This window comes from Melanotaenia boesemani, chromosome 4 (assembly GCF_017639745.1).
Source record: "Melanotaenia boesemani isolate fMelBoe1 chromosome 4, fMelBoe1.pri, whole genome shotgun sequence".
NCBI lineage: Eukaryota > Metazoa > Chordata > Actinopteri > Atheriniformes > Melanotaeniidae > Melanotaenia > Melanotaenia boesemani.
Genome location: NC_055685.1, coordinates 7,736,279 through 7,763,717, shown reverse-complemented (window position 1 = coordinate 7,763,717; position 27,439 = coordinate 7,736,279). Strand labels below are relative to the sequence as shown.

General features: G+C 38.7%; 3 protein-coding genes and 1 long non-coding RNA gene across 6 annotated transcripts in view; 3 read left to right on the top strand and 1 right to left on the bottom strand.

Annotated features, from left to right (window-relative positions):
• Positions 1 to 5,595, top strand: part of evi5l (ecotropic viral integration site 5 like) — a 49,158-nt gene extending 43,563 nt beyond the window's left edge. For both annotated transcript variants that reach the window (XM_041982052.1, XM_041982050.1), the window contains one exon: positions 501 to 5,595. In XM_041982052.1, the coding sequence (XP_041837986.1) occupies positions 501 to 818 (318 nt within the window). In that variant the 3' untranslated portion in view covers positions 819 to 5,595. The remainder of the gene's footprint in view (positions 1 to 500) is intronic.
• Positions 5,596 to 6,285: 690 nt separating this feature from the next.
• On the top strand, positions 6,286 to 20,058 carry LOC121637802. The gene is made up of 3 exons (XR_006009952.1): positions 6,286 to 6,357; positions 15,199 to 15,205; positions 20,049 to 20,058. It is a non-coding gene; the product is annotated as an uncharacterized LOC121637802 (long non-coding RNA).
• LOC121637787 (zinc finger protein Gfi-1b-like) lies at positions 7,268 to 15,224 on the top strand. The gene is made up of 6 exons (XM_041982065.1): positions 7,268 to 7,439; positions 10,569 to 10,836; positions 10,969 to 11,198; positions 12,117 to 12,242; positions 12,346 to 12,511; positions 14,633 to 15,224. Exons 2-6 carry the CDS (start codon positions 10,614 to 10,616, stop codon positions 14,809 to 14,811), a joined length of 924 nt encoding a protein of 307 aa, XP_041837999.1. The 5' UTR covers positions 7,268 to 7,439; positions 10,569 to 10,613; the 3' UTR covers positions 14,812 to 15,224.
• The window catches only part of dnah7 (dynein, axonemal, heavy chain 7), a 62,728-nt gene continuing 52,857 nt past the window's right edge, over positions 17,569 to 27,439 (bottom strand). For both annotated transcript variants that reach the window (XM_041982047.1, XM_041982048.1), the window contains exons 61-66: positions 26,093 to 26,230; positions 24,856 to 25,086; positions 23,733 to 23,885; positions 22,450 to 22,627; positions 21,506 to 21,609; positions 17,569 to 18,199 (exon numbers count right to left, since the gene is read on the bottom strand). In XM_041982047.1, the coding sequence (XP_041837981.1) occupies positions 17,993 to 18,199; positions 21,506 to 21,609; positions 22,450 to 22,627; positions 23,733 to 23,885; positions 24,856 to 25,086; positions 26,093 to 26,230 (1,011 nt within the window). In that variant the 3' untranslated portion in view covers positions 17,569 to 17,992. The remainder of the gene's footprint in view (positions 18,200 to 21,505; positions 21,610 to 22,449; positions 22,628 to 23,732; positions 23,886 to 24,855; positions 25,087 to 26,092; positions 26,231 to 27,439) is intronic.

Here is a 27,439-nt window from a genome sequence, read left to right as displayed (position 1 = left end):
ATAAAGCCAAGAAGACATTTTTCATGCACGGTTCTGCCAAAAACGAGCTGAGTTGGAGTTAGTTTTGTAAGGATAGTAGATAAATAGTAACATAAATAAATAAATAGAAAACACCTGAGCAAAAAGGTGTAGATATGTACATAATTTCTGTTGCTTTTAAAGCCAATATTTTTTCTCCTGAAAGCCAAAACTTAAGAAAATGCCCTTTATGGTGTTACATCTATTGATCCATTAATTTTACATCATTTTAGCCTCATAATCTGACAACTGAGGCTGTCCTGAATAAAAAATAATGTCTGGATGTTGACTGGGATTGAAAGGGTTTAGCTTCTAAATGCAGTTATCTATTTAAAAAATAAAACAAACAGGTGGCCAGAAAATAGCAAAAGAATGGCTTGGAGTTTTAAGAGTTAAACATGAGTTTTGGAAAACAGACAGCAAGTTAGTGAACAATCTCCCTACACGATCCACCAGTGAAAACATTTGTTCTCTGTATTCAGGTCAGGCTGTTGAAAGGACAGAAGGCAGTCACCGGCTCCAGGATCACCTCGGGAGGAGGAAGTACCAACTACCAGGATCTGTGCTTGGCCAGCCCTGCCTCTGCTGAGGGGGACTACCTCAGCTCAGATGATGACCTCCTCCCCAGCCCGCTGCCCGCCACCGCCTTGTACCCCAACTTGTCCGGCACATGTCACCCATCCGCCCGTCTTGATAGTGATGGCAGCACGGACAGCGAGGTAGAGGAGCAAGTACAGACTCATCCAGACCCACAGCAGCTTTACGGCAGCATGGTGTGTGCTGACGCCCTGGAAAACTGAGAAAAGGAGAGGGATCAAGGAGTTCCCTTGACTAGACTGGACAGGACTGGAGTGGTACTGGATGAAACTACTTCAATTCATTGTATTAACCGATCAAACCCTTGGCTTTTCCAGTGTTTACCTTTGGTTGTGGCATTGATTGGACCCGTTCATCTCTACCTTTTGTCTCCGCTCCTGTTGTTGTGTCCACCACCTTGTTCCCCACACTGTCTGATGCCAGTGTTCCCTGACGGAGGTAACGTGAAACCTCTCCCCTCCTCTTTGTGCACCAGAAACTGTCCTTCAAAATCATGTCCTTCCAAACATGAACATGTGACATACATACAAAAGATTAGACTGAACCAGCATGACAGTTGCTGCTTACAGCTCCAGATCTACCCCCGGACCTGAATCTGTGACTGTTTGAAGAAGTAAAAGATGGGTGGACAAATATAAAACCTCTCTATAGAGTAACAGACTCTTGACACACTGTATACTATACCCTTAGATAACTCTCCCTACTGATTGGTTCAGAGTTTTCATCCTACCTTTTCCCGTTTTTAAGCCCCTCAGTAGGAAGACTCACATCCATCGTCACTGCCTTCAGGACAAACTTCTCTCAGCCATCGGTTAAACTTCGTGTATACAATGTGTTAAAAAAGTAAATTCAGCAGATGGATTGTTATGGGAGGGAGCTGTGCAGTATCAGATTATGTGGCTATCACATCTGCATTGGCTTTCACAGATAAATCTTTAACATATTAAATACTCTGGTTGTTGCGTAGTTTTCAAATTATATGAAGGCGAGCAAGCCCAGATAGCAGACATGTTTGGGCTGAATCAGGACTACTTTTGGCACTTATAACTCAGTTACAGCACTGGCAAGGGTTGTGTGGGCCAGAAGTGGACCACATGTCAGTTGCCAGCCTGGTTTGGATTATGGTCAGTCTCCTGTGGGCCACATGTGGTCCAGATGTCAATTGTTGGCCTGGACATGGATTATGGAAATTATTTTGCAGGCCAGAAGTGGTCCTAATACAGGAAGCTTTATTTATGGCAATTACCATGCGGGCCACATGTGGTGGTCATGTGACTTAGTTTGGGCAGCCACACTCACACAAACACCATATCTGGGCCAACATTTTTCTATCTGGCAGGTACTACAGCTTCTTTTTGTCAAACATGTTAACAACAACCCACAACGAAGAAAGGAACTCAATGTTGCCAAATCGTTCGTTTTGTTTTTGATGATGTATGTGTTGTAATTTATTTTGTTATATTTTATATTTTGTATAGGTCTATATGAAACTGTAGGAGTGTGGGGATACCAACAGAGGCCAAACTTAAACCATCCTTTGTGCCAAGAAGTCATCTCTGACTGGTTTACTGTGACACTGAGTGTTTCAGAGACAGAAAATGTGCTGCTATGATTTGGAATTTATTCCACTTTGTTTTTTATTTGTTTTGTTTTGTTTTTTGTTTTAAATTCTAAAATAACTATCATCAAGGTTGGTTATTACTTTGCAAAGGGATCAGAGAACAGTTGAACTTTCTCTCTGGAGCTTTGCAGAATTTATCAGTGAGAAAAGTAGAATTAAACCTACGCTTGTGCACGATATGAGACCAAGGATTAGCTTTTCTTCACTGTCTTACTGAGATTGAAACAACATGATTGATACAATTAAGACCCAAAATTAGAACATAGTGAGCTTAGCAGGGACAGTTTTTGTGCTTCTTTTTGTTTAACACTTAAATTCTTGCTTGGTCTCTTCAGTTTCTCAAAAGCAACATCATGCATGTTTTACTGTACTGAGGACATATGCTAGCTTGCTTGTTAGCTGATTTAGAAATATAAATTACACAGCTGTATTTACAAGGTTTATAACATTTGCCAATGTTTACCATGCTGATGATGTTAGATCGCATTAACTTATAACATTAGCTAACATTGGTTAATGTAAGCTAATGTTATTAGTTAACATTAGCTAATGTTTGCTAATATTGTTAGCTAACATTAACAAACATTACCAGTGACTTTAAATAAGTTAACATCAGCTAATGTTATACGCTAACATTATCTAACTTAAAGTCCCTGGTTAGGCTTTAGCTGCTAGCATAAATTTTTTAAATTTACATTTGACTTTTAAGAGAGAGAATTAGCTTCCTCTTTCAAACATTGTTTTGTTGTGGCTGTAACAGACCAGACACGTGTTCACTAGTCAGCTTACTGTTTCTCTCTTTTCTCTGGGTGCTCATCAAATCTCTCCTAAAGGACCGTTCCAATGACAAGGAATTTGTCATTCCATGTACATTCAAGGATGCTTCCGGGTGTCCTAGGTGTTCTCAGAACATCTAAAATCTTTGTTTGTCCAAGACATCACAGATAGAAAATTACAGGACAGCAAAGTTTAAGCTGCCCAGATGTAAACAACTGTTGTGAGCAATGAAAAGCTTTTAAACACCTTTCAACGTATCAGCTCTTGGGTGTGATTGGTGAACTGCTGCTGTGACATTTTATTTCAAGAAGGACTTTTTTCTATTCTTAGAAGGACATGACTTGGAAGGACATATTGTACTGAGCAAGCATCCTTTAATTTGAGAATCACCTTCTGGCTTTATGCTAAGCTAACTTATTTCTAGTATTTAGCTTCATATTTTACAGACAGGCACAAGAGTAGTATTACTTCATTACTTTTCTCATCAAACAGATTTTTTTTAATTGTCACTGTCCAGCACAAAAATAAAAAAATCCTGGAAGCTCATCTGGAATTACTAGTTTATGTACTCTCTGACAGCTAAAACTCCAGCAATCATACTTAAGGGCAGTGGTTCGTTTAGTAAGGATGTCAACAAAAAGCCGTCATTGTGAGCAGAGTGTGTGTAGTTAGAAAATATTTTACATATCAACCATTATTCTGTTTATATAAAAAAAATGTATCAAAAATGCATAAATATGAGACAGACAGAAAAGATATATCAATCATATTTTAGAGCTATATCAAGTCTTACTGAGGATGGTGAGAATTGTGAATAGTTTATCAAACAGGGTGTCGTGTATAAAGCAGTGATTTTTTGCTTTTTGCACTACAGAGAAAGACAAATTCCATTTATGATTTTAAGCTGGACGAGGTAATATGGATGAATGGATTCATTGTGGGATCGATTCTCATTATATTAATCAATGAAGATTTTTGTTCTACGCGAGAGAACCTTTACACGTTTCACTGTTTCAAAACAACCATCATTTATTTTATACTGACCATTTGTCTAAATATTGATATTATCTTCTGGCTAAAACAAATGTTTTTGCTCCTGTTTCTTTAATGCCCCCCTCTTCAATAAAGCCCTCAGAAAAAAGGAAATTGGATCTTCCAGTAATGGCCATCACAGCACTAAAGAGGATGTTGCCTTGGCCACCATACTGTTGCAAATAACAGCTTTTACGGTTGTAATTGTGGGGGTTGGCAACTGAAATCTCTACATGGGAATCTGTGTTTGGAGAACTCCAAGCACACTGATTATATCAAAGAGAGCGCCATATTGTTTACAATAATAAAAAATACCATCAGCCCTCTTTTTCCTAAAACTTGAACCATTTATCACACGAGACCCCATCTAAGTTTATATTTTTCAATACACTTATGTAATTCTGTAGTTGGCCGTATAAAAGTTTTTATACTTTCTGGTGTATTTTCTCTTTCAAAGAATGGTTTAATGGAAAGGAGACTAAATAAAACATGCTGAACCTGAACATCAAAAACAAACATTTCATTTGTAAGGAGCTGACAGAGACCTATTTTTCTGAAACTCATGCAGAAAAGAGTAAGAATAAATTTTGGAATTTCACTGTTTGACTCTTCTAGTTACATCATCTGTTTGCACCTTCCTCTTTGGAAGCTGTTTACCGCCACTAACCTCCAATTTTCACTTAAAATACTCATTTTCATGTTTATTCCCATTTTCTGCTGGGGCCCGTCATGGTAGCGTTTAGCACCAGGTATGTTGCCGAGTAACTTTTAAACAGCCACCATGAGATAATTCAAACTTGCCAATACGTCCAGTAACTCCAGATGTTGTCCAATCTACTGCTGGGTTGAATAGATCAGCTAACAGCATGAAGGTTTTAGTCAGGAATGAATTTCCTTTTCCAAAATAAACTTTGATCTGAACCCAGGTCAGTGTGCAGTGTCCTCCACTTAAACACATCTGTACAGCTGTTCAGTGATGGTGCTCCGTTCTCACCACTGTTTAATGATAACCATCTACTGTGATAACTCATTTGGTTGGTTTGTAAATTACTTTGAATATGACTGTAGCGTTCATTTTTAGTATTATTTTTTATACTCACCAAAATACTTTGATTCATTCTTCTAACAAAATGAAATGAAATGATCAAACATCTTAATGTGCCATGTGACTTCTTTTTTTTGTCACGAGTGACGTTTTACATGGAATACAATTACACTGTGTTACTCCATATTTGCCATCTTAAACTGGGACCATTCATTACATGTTTTCCCTGATGTAAGTCAATGAAGCAATGGAGGGAAAGCGTATGCTTTCAGACGGTCTCACTTTTCATATTTATGTACTGTGTGTGACAGCTGTCGTACTATCCACAGCTTCATGGCCAGGAACCTTGTCCACCCTCTCTCCTTCTCTTGCAGGTCAGCTGATGTTGTCAGATATATAACATGACAGTTAAAAATATATATAGATTCCAGTATGATGGAGGAAATACATTTCAGTGTTCTGTATCCTATGAATGATGCAAAATAAAGTTTGACATTGCACCTTTGCACAGGCTTTGTTATTGCTGTGTTACAGTGTTAACATGGGATTTTTATTTATTTTTTAGCTTTAATTAATAATGGAATAAATTTAAAACTGCAAATCAATATTTTTACTCTGTTTAAAATGAGAAAGGTTTATATTTTTTATGCTTTGTAGTATCATATTATTTGCTAAATTGGATTGCTTATTGTGTCAATAGTTATCAGGCCCGGAGAAACAGGGATCTGGCAACCCGGGCGCACCAGTGATGCCAGTTAGAAATAGTAAAAAAGAAGTTTTTTGTTGCCACTTTAAAATGCGTTATGCAAAATAAACTTCAGTTCCTGCTTCGAACTACTCTGTAGCTGAAACTGGAGTTTATAAAACTTGAAGATTATGGAAATGAAAGAAAAAAAAATGCCATTAAACAGGGAATCGTACGGAAGCCGAGAGCGGCCGGGCTTGCATTTTTTTTTTTAACACTGTTTTTTCTTGTGATCATTTATCTTTGCAGCAACAGACGCAAGCCGACGTCAGATCAAGCAACATCCATCCAGATCTGACAAAGGCTGAAATTGTGACATGTCTGACTGTTAAGTTTTACCATCACTCATGCACATAATTACACATCTACACCATGACTGTAGCCCCTCCCGTCCGCTGACATGGAGTCTGTTTTGATCATTAAAGTCAGTTGTCACACAATTACTCTTCAGCCCGCCTTAATCATCTTGTTATCTGGAAAAAACAAACTTTGTTTTCTTGTGATAACGAGATAAATTATCCTGTTACCATGAGAAAACGGTCCTCATCGAGATGACGATTAAAGAAAGAACAATAGCTAAAAACGGCCGCTCTCTGCTTCCGTAGCCTTGGCGTCAGCACTGAAACATGGCTGAATGATAAGACTAGCACTAGCTAGATATGCATAGCTACAGGCTTTGCCTTCATTCTAAGCTTTATGTAAATATAACTTTTTAGTCTCCTCTACCACATTGTTTTATGAAATATAATACAATACTTTATTTGCTATATGCCAGCTCTCTTTCAATATGAATAGATTTACTCCCATCATCATAAACTCGGGTTCATACTCAACATTTGTCTCATTTACTGTATGCTTTTATCTCTAACCTCTTCCAAGCGACAGCCTTTTGAATTCTTAATATTTTCTTTGGAAAAACTCCAGCACCTAAAGGGTTCATTTATCTCAAAATCACTGCAGTCTATTTGGAAATTGAGAAAACCTGATGTTTTTTTTCTTTGCAAGTTTCAAACTATAATGCACGTAGAATTGAGAAAAATAAAATAAGATGATACTGCTCAGTTTTTGCTGCTTCTCTTTCTCGTCATTATTTGGTTTTACAATGAATACAGTAGGAAAGAAGCTGCTGTTGCATCATACAGCTTTTTTAAACTAGACCTTTACGGTCTCTTTTGTAACCACTGTGTCAACATAGTTTCAAAACTTTCAGAAGAATTTTCAGCACAGCACCACTTCCTCCTTTAATCAGATTTATCTGTCTTCCTCGAGTTCACTTTCTTGCTGCAGGTCTGTGCGCCACAATTCAAATGGTTCTTCTTTTAAGTAGAGCTGGAAACATTTCATCTGGGGTGCGAGTGTTTGGTTGTGTTTTTTTTTTTTTTTTGTGCGAGGAAGCATTGTGGTTTGTCACTTTTGAGCTGTCAGAGCTAAAACACACTTCCTAGTCCCAATGAGTTCACATATTACCGACCCACAGAGATCAGCCAGTCTGCACACACCAGCCACGTGTCTTCTCTGAATCGATACGGGGATCCTGTCTCTAGTTTCTGTTGTAGTGGGAAGTTTGAGGAGCACCAAGGAGCACTGGTGGAATGAGAAATTTGGTGAGTAATTCATTTTTTAATTTCTGTCTGATGTAAACATTAGCATGTGGGTTCTGAGATCTCTTAAAAAAAGAAATCTGCTTCTGTTAACCAAGTTTACATGTGATTAACATTTGGCCTTGTAATATAGGAAGATTAACATATATAAAGTTTCAGTTTTAAATTTCTTCATGCCAGAGTTGGTTCATCCACCTCTAAATACTGTTTCACTTTTATAATTTGGCACTGTATAGTCTCACAAAGTGTTTAACTTGAGATATTGATGGAAATAATAGAAAATAATAATAATGAATTCATGCTAAGTTCAGACTGAGCTGCTGAAAAATCCAAATTATAATTGTCTTTTGTGTTTGGTCTTTTTTTTTAACATGAACTATCCTGATTAAAGCTGATAAAGTTCAGTTGATGGATCAAACTCTGCACCTCACACAGAAAGCTCAAAAATAAAACCAGAGAAGTTAGTGAAGAAATAAATCCCTGTCATTAAAATATCTGCAGCTCTGCACATCCTTGCCTGGCATAGCCGTGACAAGGTAGACCACCACGACCCTGCTCATGTTGCCCGGTTTAGGCCAGTCGATTATCAAAACCAATCCTGACATCTCAACTAAAACATGGAGCATCGAAGGCAGGGCTTTCTTCTGAACGAAGCAAGAGGTTTGGCTCCCCAACAGTTTGAGCCACGAACTCCATGATAGCATACAATGGTGTCAGACTTGAAAACTCAGGTTTTTATGTTTGTAAGTGAGTTGTGTTAAGGCACCCATATCCCTAAAATCAGCTTTTATCGCTGAAAAAAAGCCAAATTCTGGTTAACTTTGTTTCTGGATGAGAAAAGTTTTAACTGTGAGGCTTGAAAAATATCAGAAACTTCAGAAATAAGGAGGGTTTGGTTCACCGCTCTAACAAAGCACCCACACACACAAAATCAGCTTGCCTCGCAAACATAATGCCAAATATGGATTTTTAATACGGTATGTGTGATAACTTTGTTATTTATACATTAATGTGTTAAAAATGAACGCATTGATTTCACGGATTAATCATTAATGTGTTCATTTTAAAAGCCCGAATTATAATTACAAATTTATTTGATAAATGTAGGCTATAGATAGATAGATAGATAGATAGATAGATAGATAGATAGATAGATAGATAGATAGATAGATAGATAGATAGATAGATAGATAGATAGATAGATAGATAGATATTAACAACAATCTGGCGACCCCCTCAAATAATCTTGGGACTCCCGTGGGGGTCAGCAGTCCCAAGAACATCTCTTCAATGTCCTAACGCTGGATTTTTACAGTGCATGTTTTATACCGTTACTCTACTCCATTTCAGATGAAAATGTACTTCTACTTACTAAACTGGTACCATATATATTATATAGTAAATTTCTAAATCAACATATAAAAATGTAAAATTCCGATCAAACACACTTTTATCCTAATTTTTCTAACCTTATACCAATCGGTGTTGGAAATCATGCGATGTGCCATAATTATTAGTCACATGGAGGTGGGACAAAGTATTTACTTTGGTCACTTTGAGTGCTGTACGTTCTGTTGATGATACCTCTTCTTTCCATTACTCTGAACACAGGACATAACCATAACCCAGCATGCGAACGTTGAAAACAAATGGTGTCAAACTGTCCCAAAATGGCCGTTTTGGAGACCTCACCCGAACTGACTGTACTCAAACCTCTCTAATTTTGTCCTACTTTATCAAAGTTGACCTTTACAGAGCTAATGTTCACATATTGTTCTATAATCTGAGGTTTAGAGCTACAAATCCAAAGGGATATTCATATTTATCCTAAAAGTGTTTTTTTTTTTTAGGTGAGTCTGAAACTTTTTTCATTTGTGCTGTGTGCCATTTCTTCACCAGTAACACACAATGACATTTATACATGGTAACAAATCTCTCAAGTGTTCCCTTTACTATGATTTTAAATGTATTTAAATAGACCTTGTGGTTGCATAAATGTACCTAAAAAATAGTCTCAAAGGGTTAAGTGAAGCATTGTACACAGTTGTACTGGTATTCTGAAAACTTCTGAAAACTGACTGCAGGAAGCAACGAACATTTAACATACATTAGGTGGAATATTATCAATATTTTATTCAGACAGCAGCTTCTGTTATAATAAATCAGTTATTTTAAACTATAATTTCCCATTTCTGTTAACATAGAAATCCGTTTAATAAAAATAATGTGGTTAATAAGCAACAATCATGTTTTTCATGGCTGCATTACTGCATATTATTCTTTGTTGAAACCTTGGGTGCAAACTCTTTCACATCTGTCAAGTGTGAGCACTGAGTCATGAAATGTGTTGCACTTCAGTGATAGTTTTGCAGTTTTGTTATGACTGCTGGGATCACAAATAAGCACAAAGTTAGATTTGAGCTGCTTTCAACTGCAACGTGAAATGAAACCAAATCTTTCTCCAGCCTCTTTTGTCAAGTATGAAACATCTTCCATCGAGTCTTTCGTCTTAGTCGGATTAGATGAGATTGATTCTCAGAGGAAAGTAAAGAAGTCAAACCTTTCTAGTATTGGGAGCATTAATCAAACTAAAACACCCACAGCTCCATTAGGAAAGTATTTCAGAGTACAGAAGTGCAGAAGTGGATCTGGTAGGCGATGTTGTTATTTTAAGATCCGTATGCAATTTTAAGGCCACAACTGGACTTAAAATGTAAACACAACTATATAAGTTATGTTTTTTAGATATTTAAAAAGATTTTTAATTTTTTTCTTAACTTGTTGTATTTATTGCACATTTCAGGTAAATATTGGAAGCAAAATACACAAGCAATATTTAAATAAACCAAATAAAAGCTATGATACATTCCAAGACAGCTGTAAAACATGAACACAAACTGGTCTGGTCTGACCCCTGACGGTCTACACCGGCTTTTGATGGGTGGCGTTCATACATTTTCAAGCATAAAGCATGAAAGACAGTACAGTTCTGCTGCCCTCTTTTGGACAATAATGACACTCTTTTATTTACATGTTTTGAATAACAGTGTGTAAAAATGATCTAGCACAGTATGCATAAACAACACAAAACCTAAGACGCATTTTTATTTCTAACATGTTTTTTTCTTCCAGCTAACTTTGCGTCAGGTTTGGAGCAGATCTTACACCCTCTGAGAGATGCCTCGGTCTTTTTTGGTGAAGCGGGGAGGGTTGCACCATCTCCGACCCACAGCCCGAAGCCCCAGCCCTGGATCCACCCAGGTAGTTTTCACAGCAGGGCCCTGGGGAGCAGCGTTTGCATACACCCCTGCAGAATCATCAGATAAAAAGGCAGAGCTTCTTGCTACCAACTACTCTGATGGAAGTGGGCACCTCCAGTCATCTAGTCCCAAATATTGTGGTAAGTGATAAATTTATCACAACCAAATCTCCAGTGACTTTACAAAGAGAAAAGATCTTAGCTACTGTAGTAGTTTTTACGGTGAAACTAGTTTACACATTATTAAAAAGGACCTGTCTGTCTTCTTTGTAGGATCTAGATCTGCTGAACCCTACAGTACCATAAACCCAGTGGAGAAAGCAAGATCTCCCCCTCCCACAGCAGCTGTGTGCTCCAGTCCTCATGTGAGCTCAGAATATCCACACAAACTGTCTGTGGGAAAAGCAGATCTGACTCAGCTGCCAATCATTGCGAGGGAAACCAGGAGCAGTGGCTGCTCCAGGATCAGCGCCCCGAGACAAGAGTGTTTGCTCTGTGGGAGAGTAAGGCGTCCGCCCATGATGTTTCTTTGTTCTGAAGGAAACTTAAATGAAAAATGAAAACCTATTAGTGCAGCCTGTAACAGAGCATGAAGCAATGCAATAGATTACGGTGATTTTGAGACTCATGATCTAATTTCAGCCAAGTTTTAGCTGTCAGACGGATGGCCTCACATCTGAGTCTGCAGTGGTTTAGAATACAGAGGAGTTCACATTAAGCTCAATGACAGCAAAATGTCCAGACTCATCGCGCCTCCATGCTCAATGGCTGACGATGCTCCTACTGATGTGATGTGTTCGTATTTTTTCCCAACATGTAACTCTGAGTTTCGACTAACATCTCCACTTTGATTTGGCCTGTCCAAAGGACATTAGACCTCATTCACCACCAGTTCTTACAAACAAATGTTATTCTTTCTGCAACACTTCCAATCATAGATACTTGCTCAGGCTTTTCTAGTTAAACTGTAGTGAACTTTAACATTTAACAGGTTGATTGTGGCCTAGAGAGTCTGAGACAAGCTCTGAGATCTTTCTGCTTCTCTGAGCATTGCTGGTCCTCTTCTGGGAGGATTGAAACTGTCTTGAATATTTTTAAACTTGGGAATAATCATTTTCAATCTGAAACTCCAGATTACATGGACTGCTGATGTCGTTCCTCCTTGACATTGTTTTAACACACACCTTAATTCTTCAAACAGCTAAAACTTAAGCTTTTATAGGAGGTGCTCCCACTTACTGGTGATCAGTTAATCATTTGTGTTTCATTAGTAGCGCCTATGTCAATAAATTCATGAAAATCCTCAATCATTAAGTTTTTAAAAGCTTCTGCAGTCAACTGCCAATGAATCTAAATAGTTTTACATATTTTTGCATGTCTTTATAGAAATTCTCTCATGTTTAATTAATCTTTATTGGCAGATATTTTCATCTCTATCAAGTTTAAAGACTCACTTATTTAAGAGCCATGAAAGCAGAGCTCGTCTGCCAGCAGCACACTTCAAAGCCAGCAGAGCTGGTAATGAGCAATCATCATGCAGAGGCAAGGTCAGCATTACTTTTGCTTTATTAGCTCACATCTTTTAGCAAAATGCACTTGTAAATAATCTGTTCCAGCCCTCCTGAGTCCTTAATTCTCTGTTATTTGTAGGAGAGGACGTTTGGCTGCAAGGTGTGTGGGAAGGTGTTCAAGCGCTCTTCCACCCTCTCCACCCATTTGCTCATTCACTCAGACACGCGGCCCTATCCCTGCCAGTACTGCGGTAAAAGGTTCCACCAGAAGTCGGACATGAAGAAACACACTTTCATACACACCGGTGGGTTTCTCTTTTCTGCTGACTGCCCAGAAAGTATTAAACTAAACTGTAATCTATTCTCTACATAAGCTTGGCTGTGAGTGGGTTGTTTGCTGACTCTGATGCTTTAAATGTGTCCTTGAACAAACCAGCCTGCTGCCAGCTGACACCTTGCATGGCAGCTCTGATGATGTGTGAGTGAGATGGCGTGTGTTTGTGTGAATGGCTGCATTTAAAAAAAAAGAAAACTTGCACAGTGCTTTGTAGAACCGCTAAAGTTAATGGTGTTCTAAACATAAATACAAGTAACTGCTTGTTTCCTTAAGCTAAACTACCAAATGCTAATACTAGCAATTAGCAGGTCCCTCAGTGTATGTATACACCTATCCCAGAACTGAAGTTGTGAGTTTTACATGTTTTCAATCCGGATCCTGAAGGGGTCTGTAAAGATGTTTCTGTTTTTGTGTAATTTGAGATTTTTTTTATCTTTAATGGAAAGTTCACATTGTTCTTCACGTCTTTCTTTCTAACAACTTGATTATAACCAAGTATTAATTTTCAGGCTGATTTAGAGACCAGTTTAAACTTCACCATTAAACACTGCCTGGTCAAAAAATAAATAAATAAATAAATAAAATCTGCCACCAAAAAGAAAACGTCACTTGCTCTATATTTTGTTGGACTTCCTTTGGCTTTGATTACAGCAGCATTGCACTCATAAGTTTTATTTCCATCCAGTGTTGCATTAATTTTTCACCAAGATCTTGTGTTGTTGACGGAAGAGTTCGACCACTGTGTAAAGCTGTCTCCAGCTCATCCCAAAGATTCTCAGTGGGGTTCAGGTCTGGACTATATGGTGGCCAATCCATGTGTGATGTGTGATTGCTCTTTGAACTACTCTTTCACCGAGTCGGATGAATCCCAGTGTTGTCATTTTGAAACATGGCCATGCCATCAGGGAAGATGGATTGACCTGCTTATTCAGCATATTCAGGTAGTCAGCTGACCTCATTCTTTGGACACAAAATGTTGCCGAACCTAGACCTGCAGCAACTCCAGATCATAGACTGCCTCCACAGGCTTGTATAGTAGGAACAAGGCATGATGGCTGCACCACTTCATCCTCCTCTCTTCTTACCCTGATGCTCCATCACTCTGGAACAGAGTAAATCTGGACCACATGACCTTCTTCCATTGTTTCAGAGTCTAATCTTTTTGCTCTCTAGCAAATTGAAGCCTTTTTCTCTGCTTGATGCCAATGATTTGACCCTTCTTAAACAGACTAACATCTTTTCCACTAACCAACGGATGTGTCGTCCATATGGTTGTTAAAGAGAAGCCATTCATTGCATCAGTTGGGGTTAAATAATCGGGTTCGGCAATAATGATCCAATAGGAGGCTCTCACCTATTTCCTTAGTTAAATCCAGGTGGCAACTTTTTTTCTTTTTTGGCCAGGCAGTGTAGCTGAGGTCAAGAAATCACACGATCATTATGACAGTCAATATCAAAGGTGGCCACATCTCCTTGACATATCTTTGCCACATGAAGGGAAATAGCTTGATAATTGCTCTGACACAGTTTTGGTTTTCATGTTCATGTAAAATTGTTATAGTAGGCAGATGGGGTGACAGTGGCTCAGGTGGCTGAGCAGGTCATCCAATGAACACAAGGTATGCAGTTTGAATCCCATTTCCCCAGGGAATCTGCTGTTGTGTCCTTGGGCAAGAATATTCACCCTCCTTATTGCCGGGGGGGGGGGGGGGGGGGGGGGGGGGGGGGGGTCCATGGCCCTTTGGTAGTTACATGAAGGGAGTCAGAGCAGGGAATGACATACAGCAAAGGGCCTGAGGCTCAGCTTCAAACTGCTGCATTGTCAGGGGGCTGCTTGCTGCTCAACCAGTTGGGCTAAAGGCTGTGTATGAAGGGAGTCTTTTTGACATTGCCATTGACATAGGCTTCCAGCAAAATCTAAGGAAAGGAAATGTCACTGACATCTTTTGTCTTTTTTCAGAAAATGTTCCTGTGTGTTTATGATTCAGGGTTTATGCTTTGTAGGGTATAATTACATTAATAACAATATCCACATGGACCTTGTCTCTAATATCTTGTGCATTAAACTGTTGTCTTGTTTTTGTACCAGGGGAGAAGCCTCACGTGTGTCAGATATGCGGCAAGGCTTTCAGCCAGAGCTCCAACCTCATCACCCACAGCCGTAAACACAGGGAGGACCGACCCTACCGCTGCCCTCGCTGCCTCTACAGCTTCCAACACAAAGTGGAGCTGCGGCAGCACCAGGAGAACCACTGCACATACCGCTGACAGACACCTCAGCACCTGCAGTCATAAACATGCAAAAGACTTTCAGGACTGAAATTTACTGTCTGCAGTTCACCAAGTCAGACTTTTCATCTACAGCTGGAGCAATATCTGACTGTGTGTGAAGACAATGGTAGAGAAAAAAAGATACTAGCTGTGACATCTACAGTATTCAGGCAGTTACTATGTGTTTTCTTATGCATATTATTATTGAAATGGGCATTACAGGCAACAAAAAAACAAAAGACAACGCAGCTGAACACATTCTATAAAGTGAGTTTACAAGTGAGTTTATATTAATTTAGCAAAAGAAACCCTTTCGGCTGGTGCCCTCTGCACCAAAAAAGAAGTTTTATAGATATTGTCAACAAAGTCAATAAAGACAGACAGAAAATCTGTTCCTCTGTCCAAATCACCCTTCAGTATGTGTCAACCTTCATCCAACATACAAAAACATTACAGTAAAACACGTATGATGCAGCTCTGTGTCTTGATCTGATGTCCATTTCTAGAATTACATCCAGCACTCAGCAGTAAGAGGCCCGCCTGCCCTGTTCAGTGGTCCAGTGTAAGCCATTACACATCACTCAGACCTAATATTAAAGAGTTTATTATAAAAGAGAAAGTTCAGAACAAAAAATTTTATCATAGAGCGGTGATTCGAGGAATAAGTAGCTGAATCCAAATTTGTGTTACACAAAAAAATTATGGACTAAACTTTAATAATTACGAATTTCCCTGGTACACAGATATATTCTTCACCATGGAATAATACAACATTTAGACTGAAGAAACGAGCATTAGAAGCAGTTTGGCCAATGCTGTCAATATATACCGACCACAGAGAGATGTGTTTAGTTATTCCAGAGGTATCTATAGGCTCCATTTAACCTCAAAGAAAGCAAAGACAAATTTCAGTCTCACTACAGTAGATGTGTCGCTTACTGAAAAATCTTGATTTTGTATTTGTGTAATTGGTAAAAAACTATGAGTTGGTCAAATCTAAAATTAACTCAGACATGAAGATGAACTAAAGAAGGTGTAAAAAAAACGTTACTATAAATATTCTTGATGCCGTTTGGCTAAAGAGACAGGAAGTGTAGGTGGAAGAAGATAGAAAAAGAGGACAGAGTAGATGGAGGACAAAGACAACAGAACATGAGAGAGAGGGAGTGGTTTGTGTAAAACATAAGTTGTGTCATTTCGTGATAAGTTTTGGTCTTTCTTTTGGTCTCTTCAGATGTGTGAGTAATAACAGCCTCTTCATTGGTCTGTGTGTTTAGCTTTTGCAGTCATCACTTGAATGCGTATCCTGTTTTGCTTTCTGCTTCCTTTTTGTTTGTACATCTGCTTTAGTTTGCTTCACCTGTTCTTTGTTAGTTCACACTGTATACACGCCTCAATTTCATTTATTCTCTGCCAGTTCATTGTAAGTCTTCATGTTCTGTGGCCGCCATCTGGTTCCTCTGTGTTCATCTTCAGTTCTTGTTAATAAATCCTTAGTTCCTGCACCGGTCTGCCTTCTGCCTCGTCCGCCTGCGTTTGGGTCCTTACTTTCACCTCGACCGAGACATTTGCACCTGCTGCAAGTGATGGCCCTTTCACAATAAAAGCATAGACACAAATTTCTAGCTAACGTTTTTGTAATCTGGTGAATTACTGAATTAATGTCTTTTTCTCTATAAAAACACTGCAGTAGTATTGAACAGATGTTTCATTTATCCAGTTTACTCCACGTCTAAGAAATGTGGGTTGGTCTTAAATATAAAACTCTCAGGCTGAAAATTGGTTTCACTCCAGCTCTGCATTAGGGGATTGGATTTGAGTTATTGACAATTAAAGGTAATTACAGAGAAGGTGTGTGACACAAGAGTGTAAGACGCTGGATAAACAGCCTGGATGAATGACCTATCCGACAATCTAGCCAGTAAAACTGGGACTAAACCTAACTACTGCAAGTTTGTGGTTTGGTGGGAGCAATTACAGAAAAGCTCAAATATTAAGTTTTAAATATAAAATTAATTATTTTATTATAATTTTCAATGTCTTTTTTAAAAAGAAGTGCTCACTCAATCCACACTCTACTTGGGATGGCACTTGGGCTACTCCGCACACACAAAGGAGGGTCTGAGTGTTCCTGGGTCCGTACAGCACATCCAACAAACACATATGTCCATAAGAACACTAGCTCTGGACTTTCAGTGGAGATTTTCCACTCAGGACCAGAGATGGACGTAAAACGACATGATAATCCAACACCTGAGCATGTCAAATACCTACCTCGATTGGTATAAGCTATGCCTGAGGTCTTTCTGACCTGAACATCAGTGAACAAGAGAGCAAATATTTATCTCTATATTTATGCCTTTTGGAAATCGGGCCATTTTCAACTTGCTTAACTATTCAAAATAAAAAGTTTAGATCAAGCTAGGTCTGGGCGACACGGCCTAAAAATAAAACCTCACATTTTTCTTAAACCAAATCCGATTTCTGATTTTAGTTGATATTTTTTCCTTTTCTTTCTTAAAAACATATGAAACTTATTAAAAACAGTATTTAAATGCACAGCTTTTGCATGCAAAATGTGTTTTATTTAATTATTTATTTATATGAATGAATTACAGCAAAAAAGTAAATAACTTCTTTTAAATAACAGCTTCATATATTGCACATTATGCAACACAACTGCATCTGTGATCTCTTTCCATCCTTATCATATGGGATCCACTGCAGAAATAATATTAATAATATTTCAGGCAGAAAATGTTTTTTAAAGGATGACAAGCTGGATTTACGGATGCAAACTCTGAAATTATGTGCATTCATTTCCAATGACTTAATACTAAGGAAAAAAACACAGATTTTAATATAAATAATCATCAGAAATGGAAAATTCGATTTATTGATTTTATGGATTAATCGCCCAGCCATAGATCAAGCTAAACCTCTTTGAAAGAAGCTTCCATCTACAAACAAAATACAGGAAGCACAGCAGGGTTGCTGTGTTATAACCGTCATGCTGCAGTTTGCTGACAGTGTATCATGAAGTTATTTGTATCATCTACCTGTGTTGCATTCTTGTCAGTGTTTAGAATTCTGCACGGAAAGACCAGAGAAGTCTGCATGTGTGTGTGCACTTTGCATTCTTTTTAATAGCATATTGGAGCTTCAAACCAAGCAGGAACTAAGAGCTGAGCTGGCAGAGCAGAGCAACTCCTCGTCTGATCCAGTGCTCAGCTGAGATGTCGGAGTTGAGTGTCATGGCGATGACATAATTGGTGGAGTGTCCAGTGGTGGAGAGGGTGCCTCGACGCTCGCTCGTCTTGTAGACAGGTGCCACGTAGCACATTCTCTGAGGAATATCCTGTCGCTTCATTGGCCTCAGCCACATCTAGCAGAGAGAAACAATGTGGGGAATCACTTTGATGCTGAACAATCTGTTTCATTCAGTGTTTTCTTTTTTTTCAAAAATGTACTGGTGGAGGGATTTAAAATCTTTATTTGTATAGCACTTTTAAAAAACAAGGTTTACAAAGTGCTGAACAGCACACATCAAAGTAAGGTAATAAAATCAACAAAGAAAAGACACATGCATGAGTACATTTCGAAAATAAATAAGTAAATAAAAATGTTATAAAAAGGCTAGTCGATAAAAGTGTGTTTTAAGAAGTGACTTAAAAGATGAAACTGATGGTGCCAGCCTTATCTCCTCCGGCAGGTCGTTCCAGAGTCGAGGGGCTCGGACCTAAAAAGCTCGGTCACCTCTGGTCTTGAGTTTCGACCCTGGCACAGCTAAAAGGGACCTGCCTGAGGATCTAAGGCTGCAGGGAGGCTCGTAGGGTGTCAGTAACTCTGTCATGTAGCCAGGTGCCAGACCTAAACAAGCTTTAAAAGTAATCAGTAAAACCTTAAAATCAATTCTAAAACGTACAGGGAGCCAGTGCAGCGAGGTTAAAACAGGGTAATGTGTTGTCTTCTGCTAAAACCAGTGAGAAGCCGAGCTGCTGCGTTTTCAACAAGTTGGAGGCGAGAGGAGAGGAGGGAGCATTGATAACTTAAGTCGGGCCGGGAGAGGACAGGTTTGATTTTACTGATGGTGTGGAGGTGAAGGAAACAGGACTGGGTGACTTTTTTGATGTGAAGATGGAAATTAAGATTGAAATCAAATATAACACTTAGGTTTCTGGCAGAGGGGGTGATGTTAGAGGAGAGAGGACCAAGACTGTCTTCAATATGGGCGGTGGAGTGAGGAGGGTTAATTAAGATAATTTCAGATTTAGAACTGTTGAGTTGTAGAAGGTTTGTGCCATCCAACTGTTCACATCGTTGAAACACTCTAAAACAGCAGCTAGACTTCCAGTGTCCCCTGGTTTCAGCGGGAGGTATATCTGTGTGTCGTCCGCATAACAGTGGAAGGACATGTTATGGCGGCTATAACGTGTCCTAGGGGAAGCATATAAATAGAAAACAGAATGGGACCTAGAACAGAACCTTGTGGTACACCACAGGCAATGGGGGCAGAGGAGGAAGTAAAATTACTTATGGTTATTTGGCTGGTAAACAATCTTTTCACCAGATATGTGAAGCCTAAATTTTAAGCATGTGCACAGGCCTGATTTCCACTCGTGTTGTTTTTTATCATGACTGGATATAGACACTTTTTTGCACCGTGACTGAATATAGATGCAGATTTACAGAAATTAAAACTGAGCAGTGAAGGAAAGAAAATGAAACTAAGAATGAGACACTAAAATCTGCATCATCATCAAAGCTGCAGAAGGACAGCCTGTAAAACCTCAGCTTCATCCTGAACAAATATAAGATGCTTTTTAAATTGATGTAATGTGACGAGATCCAAATTCTTCCTTTATAAATACCAGTTCATGTGCTTGACTGACTGTAATAGTTGACAGTTTAAACACAGCAGGATCCTCATCAGCTGTTATGGATGATGGTAGTACTGGTAAGCTGTACTGCTTTCACATCACTCAGTTCTGTTCTGAGTAGAGAACTAGTCCCACAGCCCAGCCATTTGGCTTTTCTATCTACCATGCCCAAAAGGGCAGCAAAGTGGCTTGATGTGTTTTGAGCTAATATCCTAACTCAGGTGTGAACAGACACTAATGTTCTGTAATAAGGCAATTACTCACACAAAACTGAAAGGGAACTAATTTCGCTTTGCCTTTGTTCATTTCAAACCGCACACCCTTTTGGCTGTCCTTTGGGCATGGTGGTGGGAGTAAGAAAACTCTGGGTTTTCCAGCAAGTCTGATCCATACGAGCCAGTTAGTGGTGAACACATTAGCTGTTTACAGAGTTATGATGAAATGAAAACAGCTGTTTATTGTCACACTAGTTTGTCTCATTACGTTTATGAAGTCAGTGTTTCCAGCCAGAGAACAGCTGGTTAACTGGTTGTGTTCACTAGTTAAAACAGCAGATCTTAAATTTAGTTATTTTATGTCTTCCTGGACTAAATCTTATTAAAAGTGAGAACATGATTTTTAACCATCATTCATAGACATTAACAGTGAGTCAGCAGCTTTCTGATTTATTATGTGTAATTGGTTTTGTGCATATTTTTTGGGTGAAAATGTGTTTGAGGCAGCTTCTGTGTATGTTTTTATGGACAATATACAGAAATAAAAAACTTTAAAAACAGTTTTTATTTAGCCTACATTTTAGTCCATATGTTAACAATGATGCAGCTGTTTGCCTCTTTATCAAAGAATCCAGTAATTGTGGATATGACTGCATCATTATGTTAAAAAAAAAAAACTTCATTCTGTCTTTAGGTAAACGAGGCTGAGATAACATCTCCAGAAAAGAAGAGAAGGCAACAGACACACTGTTTCTTCATTTTGTCCAGGAACAGGGTTCACCTGATGCATCATTTCTCATGTCTGTTCTATCAGTTTTCTTTCTCCATCAAACACACGGTTGGACAAATGCTGCTTTAATAATTTTTTGTTCTTCATAGATGTATTTTTTTTTTTTATTTATTAACTACTTACACGTTTTGGAAATACTTAACGTGTCTACTCTCGCTGATTCCTGCTGACTCACTGCATAGTTTTAGTGGTTTTCAGGAGTGCACAGTTAATGTTCACATTTACGGGAGTTTTGGGGCATTCACGATCATATATGGGCCGGTCTGGGCAGAAAAGCCAGGATGATTTCTTTTGTTCCAGTACACCACTGGCCTGGATGACCAGAATTTCCTCTTTTTATAATCAGACAAGATGGAAGACTGAAGATGTTGGCACTGGACAGGAGATTTGCAATGCGATCCATTGGTTTTCCTTAGCTAGGCAGCTTTTTATGAATTAGCTTGTATGAACACAGCGATCATCATGTTTTAGTTGGATCTCACTGAATTGGCTTGAACTGATGTCTTGATACAACGTTCTGAGTTGGAACTATATAAACAAAGCTGTTCACAGTTTCTGCTTCCTGTTCAAAAATGTATTTAAAAATCCCTCCAAACTCAAACAGCCAAAACTATTGAGCCAAATCTTTCACTGAGCTTTGAAAGTGAAGAAACATTTACAGCTCAGACAAAAACAAGAGGTCTGTCTAAAGGAAGGACGAAACATTAAATGCTGTTGAGATTACTATCAGATTATTTAGGTGGATTCTCAGATTAAATATTGTGTGTGGGTGTATTATGTCAGAGCTTCTGCATTGTGCTCCTCACCACAGGCATTGGATCGTGCAGCACTTTGGGGTAGGACTCTGCAAGAAGTTTGGTCTTTCTGTTCCAGCGAGCCCCATCGAGGAACAGACCTCTGATGTAGACCCCTGACACAAACACATGGTTCAGACACATCAGAAAATTATTTCTTTAACCTGGACAAAACTTACAATTATCAACCCCTTCCTTTTACCACAGCACACACAGATGTTATGAAATATTAACAGGCAAGCTGACCTGACATGTGTGCTGCATCTTTCTCATATTTAATGTTACAGCTTCCATTAAGTGTGGAAAAAAAGGTGCAGTTCAGCCAAAGCTGTCTGCTGTTGCCCTGATTGAGGGTGAGGCTTTATGTGAGATGTGACTGAGAATCTCAGAGCAGAGCTACAGGCACAGTGAGGGGCTGATCCAGGCATGCATATAGATGAAAAGCAGGGACGCTTTTCTTTAATTTACTTGCTAACTTTATATTTGGCCTCTTATATGTTATATAAAATTTTATGTTTGCTTTTTCTCTTGCACACACAGATTATTTTCTACTTCTTCCACTTTCTACCTTTAAACATCACTTTTTATTCCTCTTTTTCATCTTTTCAAATCCTTCCTGATTGCCTTTACAGGACTGTACAGAACAAAAACTATATAAAGAAGTCTATATAAAAAATCTGACTTTTTTATATAGACATTTTTATCTAGTTTTTGTTCTGTCTAGTCTTCTTGTTCTTATCTCTAATGCTGTTTTTTACACTGATTACCTTTGCTGTTGTAACGCCGAAATTTCCCCACTGTGGGACAAATAACGGATTATCTTATTTCATCTTATCTTATCTTATTTTTATTAAAAGAAGAAAACATTTCAGAAGTTGCCCCGATATCCTGGTATAACTACTCCCCTGCTACAACCACATTCTGTCAACCTAAATCTACTCTCAGTAACCTCTTACCGTCGTCTGGTGGCCGTTTGTATTGTCTGTCATCCAGCACCTCAAAGTCAAAGCCCAGCTGGTCGATGGGGATGGTGTATTTCCTGGCATAGTTCTGCTGGCTGCCTGTGAGGAAGGCCTGGGTGAAGAAGAATCCAGATATCCAGAAAACAGCCGGCGTGCCATCCTCATACCAGCCCTGAAGGTACAGACATGTAGAAGCAAATCAAGAGGGTGTACAGATCAGTTTTTTAAGGGTCCCATGGGGCAAAGACTTGAACCTTGGGCTGAAAGGTTGGAAATTTCATGTACTTTGCTTTAGAATCTACATATTTTAATATCTTGTATGCCCTGTGGCAAAGTTCCAAAGTTGTTGCTTGCTGCTGAATTTCATGCAACATTCAGTGACTAATCAAAGAAGCCTCTGAGAACCTAAACCCAGTCAGTCATCTCGAATTTAATGTAAGTGCGTTTATAGTGTTTCTTTATGAAACAAGAAATTTGTCAGTAAAATGTTCATTAACTACACTGTCACTTATTTGTCATGGTTGATAGGAGTCCTGGACTTAGCACATGACAAATCAGTATAAAGTTGTAGCCATGGCGCTGTCTACTTGATATGAAAACTCACATGGTCTTTTTTACACAAATACAACATGTATGATGTCAGTCCATGACCTGTTTTATATAAATAATCATGGCATTTATTATAATATTATTGCAATTTTCACAAAAATGTAATTTCTATTGTGTCCTTTTTTAGAAACAATAAAATATGGGATACACATACGTTACATTACCCTACACCATTACAATCCAAAACCTTCAATATAACCATATCCTCCAAAACACAGAGCATTCATGTTCCTCCCTCACCCCATGTATGTCTTCTTTAGACACACATGGCTTTCTGTTCTGTACTGACTCAATTGTCTGAGGTGTTGCCAGGTCTTTTAATGGAAGCAAGTAAAAACAGCAGCATGTTGCCAGATGTTGTAAAAACTCTGGATTAGAGAAAGCGGACTGGTTCTTTAGTAAAAATGTAAAATGTGAAACAAAAGTTTTGTGCTCGTGAAACTGCTCTGTAAGTTACAGAACTGGAGATACAAGTTACCAAATTTTATGTCCCTTTCCTAGCTGCATAAGATTCAGCTAGTCTCAGAGAGAGCCAGTAACTTTTTCATTTATACCTCTGAGAAAACAAATAAGCCTCAGAAACACTCACACTATGTCAACAACTTCTGACTAATTCTCTTTTACACTTTAGGTGATGTTTTTATCCGGCAGTTTGAGCAAACAGGCACCTGTAAAAACTGAAGTCTTTCAAGGAAGTCGTTGATGTAGCTTCCCAGTGGTTTGAGACTGGTGTAGGACTTCTTCATCCACATGCCTGGGATGCGGCCAGTCAAGATGCTGCTGACCACCTCCTCCAACTCTGCAGACATCACTACCAGGCCCTGCACAAGAACGCATGCACACATATGCAAATCAATGATTATATTATTATGGGCTGATGATTGGCTCATTCCCCCAACATAAGTGCAAACAAACAGATCTGATGACAGTCAGTTGCAGGTCATTTTTCTAACATGTATGCCATGTCTTACAGGCCATCTGACACACATGACAGGCATTAACGTGGCCGGACTTACTTATTCCCTCATTTGTTGAACTGATTTCAGCTGGATTGTTTTGAGTCTGTGTAAATGACTTCCATTATATGAACTGATGCTTTCACATCAGACGTAGAAAGGCCATATTTTTTTTAACTTAAAGACAATCAGGTTCAGGGCCAACACATGACACTCAGGTAATTCTTTATTAGAAAAGAAGAAGGGGTCATATAAAGTCTTATCGGATATAAATTCCATGTATCCCAAATCTGGTAAAATTCAATCTTTTGAATTCTTAAAGAACATGCCAGATTTTTCATTTTGAATATTTCCAGAAATAACTTTTACTGTTATTTCAGCGGCATCTCCTCTCTGCAGCATCTGTTATTGCAGTGTCAAAAACATAATTAATAAAGCCTTTGTTTGAAAAAAAAAATCTACTTCATCAACCTTAAGTAAATCAAGTTGCATCATTAATTTGAATACCTTTTTCACCGATGTTGCACTTTCAAATGGAAACTCACATAAATGTAGCACATATGCACCGGAGCCAGGCAACAATGTCAACACTTTTCTAGCTCTTACTGCATGGAGCATTGAACATGGAAATGGAAAACACTGGGTCAAGTTATCACTCAATCTGGCCCAACATCTACTCTTTATTTAAGTGCAGAAAGAGATTTCTGCCAACAACAGCCAGTCATTAAATGTTAAAGTGAGGCGTTACGGACATCAATATCAAATTTCACTGAGTGGAAATGTGATACTGTAAATACATGCCACTTGTTCCTTCCTTCTCCACGTGTCCACGTACCTTTATGGCTTTCTGAATGTTGACGCAGGAGTCTCGGATGGTGCAGAGCAAGTTGTTGAAGCGACCCATCTCCTGCACCAGCACCGTGTTCATGCTCTGATTGTAGCTGGTGGGAAAGCGCCTCATCACTGCCTCTAAATTAAAGTCTGCAGGCAGCTTACTCAGGATGTCAGCTGCCACATCAAAGACCATGTCATCAGAGGATCTTGCATCTCCGCCTGAGGAGCGGGACTGATCAGAGAGCAGAACAGAGTGACTCAAGACTGACGAGAAAGAGAGACAGGACATGGGTTTGCAAATCGAATGACTGCTCTTTCTCTTTTGGAGAAAATTTTAAATTGTGCATTCCCTTTTAAAGACTTTGCATTGGCGTTAGTTTGATTCTGAAAAGAAGCTGATGTTGGGAAAAACCTGGCTTGACTATGCTAATATTTCATAATCTTTTTGAAGAAATAATCAGAATAAAATTTTGGCATCTCGCAGGACACAAAATGACACTCGATATCTTTCTTACCTCTTTCAACTTTATTCTACTCCCCTTTTTTTATTCATTGACATGAACTTAAGCTGCAGCAACACGGTTTACTGAAAACTTTAACCGGCTATAGTCTGTGGACCACAGGGTGAGCTGAGAGGCTCACATTTTCCATCCAATTTCTCCCACACACTAATTGGACACACTCTCATCAGCTATTTTAATGCACCTTCTTGCTGACAATTATTCAGTCGAATCTGTGACTCTTCTACTTTTCCCTCATGCCAACTTACACCATTTACCTATATGATGTTTAGTCACTAGCAAGCTGTAATAGATCATCATTAGCTAACGGTGCCGGGGATATAGTAGAAGAATGATAAATAGCTGCTTCGTTCCATTTTACGTGTGTCCCTGTTTATCCATCATTGAGACTAATGTGAGCGTTTTAAATGCTAATGAATTCCACACAACTGGATTTGAAGTTGCTGGATAAAAATGTGATCGGTGTTGTTTTCTATTAGAAACCAAAGCTGAGGTTGGATGTTGGTCAGGAGAGTGTGTATCACTTAAGAACCTACCTAGAGATGTCCAGTGATGTAGTTATAACAGCTACAAAATGTAGAAATAACTGTTTATATTAACCCATAAACAGTTATCTGATTCAGACAAACTGCATATGAGGGTAGTTTTACACCACAACAGCATATCAATATAATGAAACATGATGTAGCATTTCTTTACAGGCAGAGGTGGATTTACCTGTGTGAGCAAGATGCTGTCAAACAAGAGCTGCGTTTCCGCTTGATCCTTGGTGATATCTGCATTTGCGTTCATGCCAAAAATCTCTGGTGATGGGTTGAGAGGAAGCGACTTTGTAAATTCCAAGTAGCTGTCGTACTGCAAGAAAAACATGGAGACAAGAAAAAGAAGAGAAGAGGGGTGAAGAAAGATGACACTTTTAAGCAACACTGTAAAACAGCTCTAGTAATAACACTCACTGAAAAACGTTTATTTTAAAAAATATATGAATTTAACATGTGAATAAAAGATGCCTTTGGAATGGGGTGAAATACTAGAGAACAAAATGGCAAATAAAATAGTGTGTGCCATAGATTACACTTGTCTTAAAAAAAAAAAAAACCTCAGTGACAGTGGAGCCTTCTTACGCACATTTACCTCTGACTAACTTTTTAAAGGGAGCTCCGAAACAGGCTTATCACATTACTATAGATAATGTGAGACGTTTTTGCTTATTTTTAGTTTACATGGCAATGATAAGGTCTGCAGCTTGTTTCCTAACATGCCAGTGCTGCAGTGTTGCAGGTTACATTTCAATCCTTCTGCCTGAAAACATTTGTTGGTTATATTAACCTTTTTAATAATCTGCTTGTGAAAACTTTGGCCATTTTGTGAAACTGTGAAATAACTCATGACCCTGAGCTGCTTACAGTCTGATGGTTCTGGCATAAATCTCAGAGCTATGACTGGTGAACAGCTCCAAAAACTACTACAGCATTACACAGCAACATGTTGGAAGCTCATCTCCTGTTTTGATTTGTCTTTAAAGATCAGGAGGTTCAGCAGAGTTGATTCATGCAAAAGCACCAAAGCTGAGTAAGAAGACCCAGATATTTCCATTTCTCTGCAGCGCTTATAAGTAATTACCTTCAGTAAGCAGCAGGGGGTGTGCTATCAGTTTGGAAAATTATGGGGAAGTCAAACTATCAGCTCCTTAAATAACTTGACCAACTTATCCCCAGATCAGATTTGAACCCTGCTAAACCTTTACATCTCCACCAACTATTTTACATAAAATGGTTTTTACAGGTAAAAGTGTGTCTGCCATGAATTCTCCCATGTTTAATCACAAAGTGGAAAGCAGAACTTCTGCAGGGAAACAAAACCAAGCCACTGGTTCAGACATGTGGATAAAATCAGGGTCAAAAGAAGAAAGATGAGGTTTTCACAATAAAATGCAAGAAGAAGAAGAAAACAAGTTGATCAATATAGTCTCTGCTCTGCACACTGAGGAGGACAAAACCTTTCAGACCTTAGTATTAATTCACTGGAAGAAAACTGGCTGGGAAAGAAAAAGAAAAAAAATTA

What these genes read in the sequence shown, in the direction of transcription:
- LOC121637787 (XM_041982065.1), top strand. Translation starts at nt 10,614, where the DNA reads ATGCCTCGGTCTTTTTTGGTGAAGCGGGGAGGGTTGCACCATCTCCGA. An exon ending in AGTGTTTGCTCTGTGGGAGA is followed by an intron (nt 11,199 to 12,116) that starts GTAAGGCGTCCG and finishes CTTTATTGGCAG; the next exon opens with ATATTTTCATCTCTATCAAG. An exon ending in ACACACTTTCATACACACCG is followed by an intron (nt 12,512 to 14,632) that starts GTGGGTTTCTCT and finishes TTTTTGTACCAG; the next exon opens with GGGAGAAGCCTCACGTGTGT.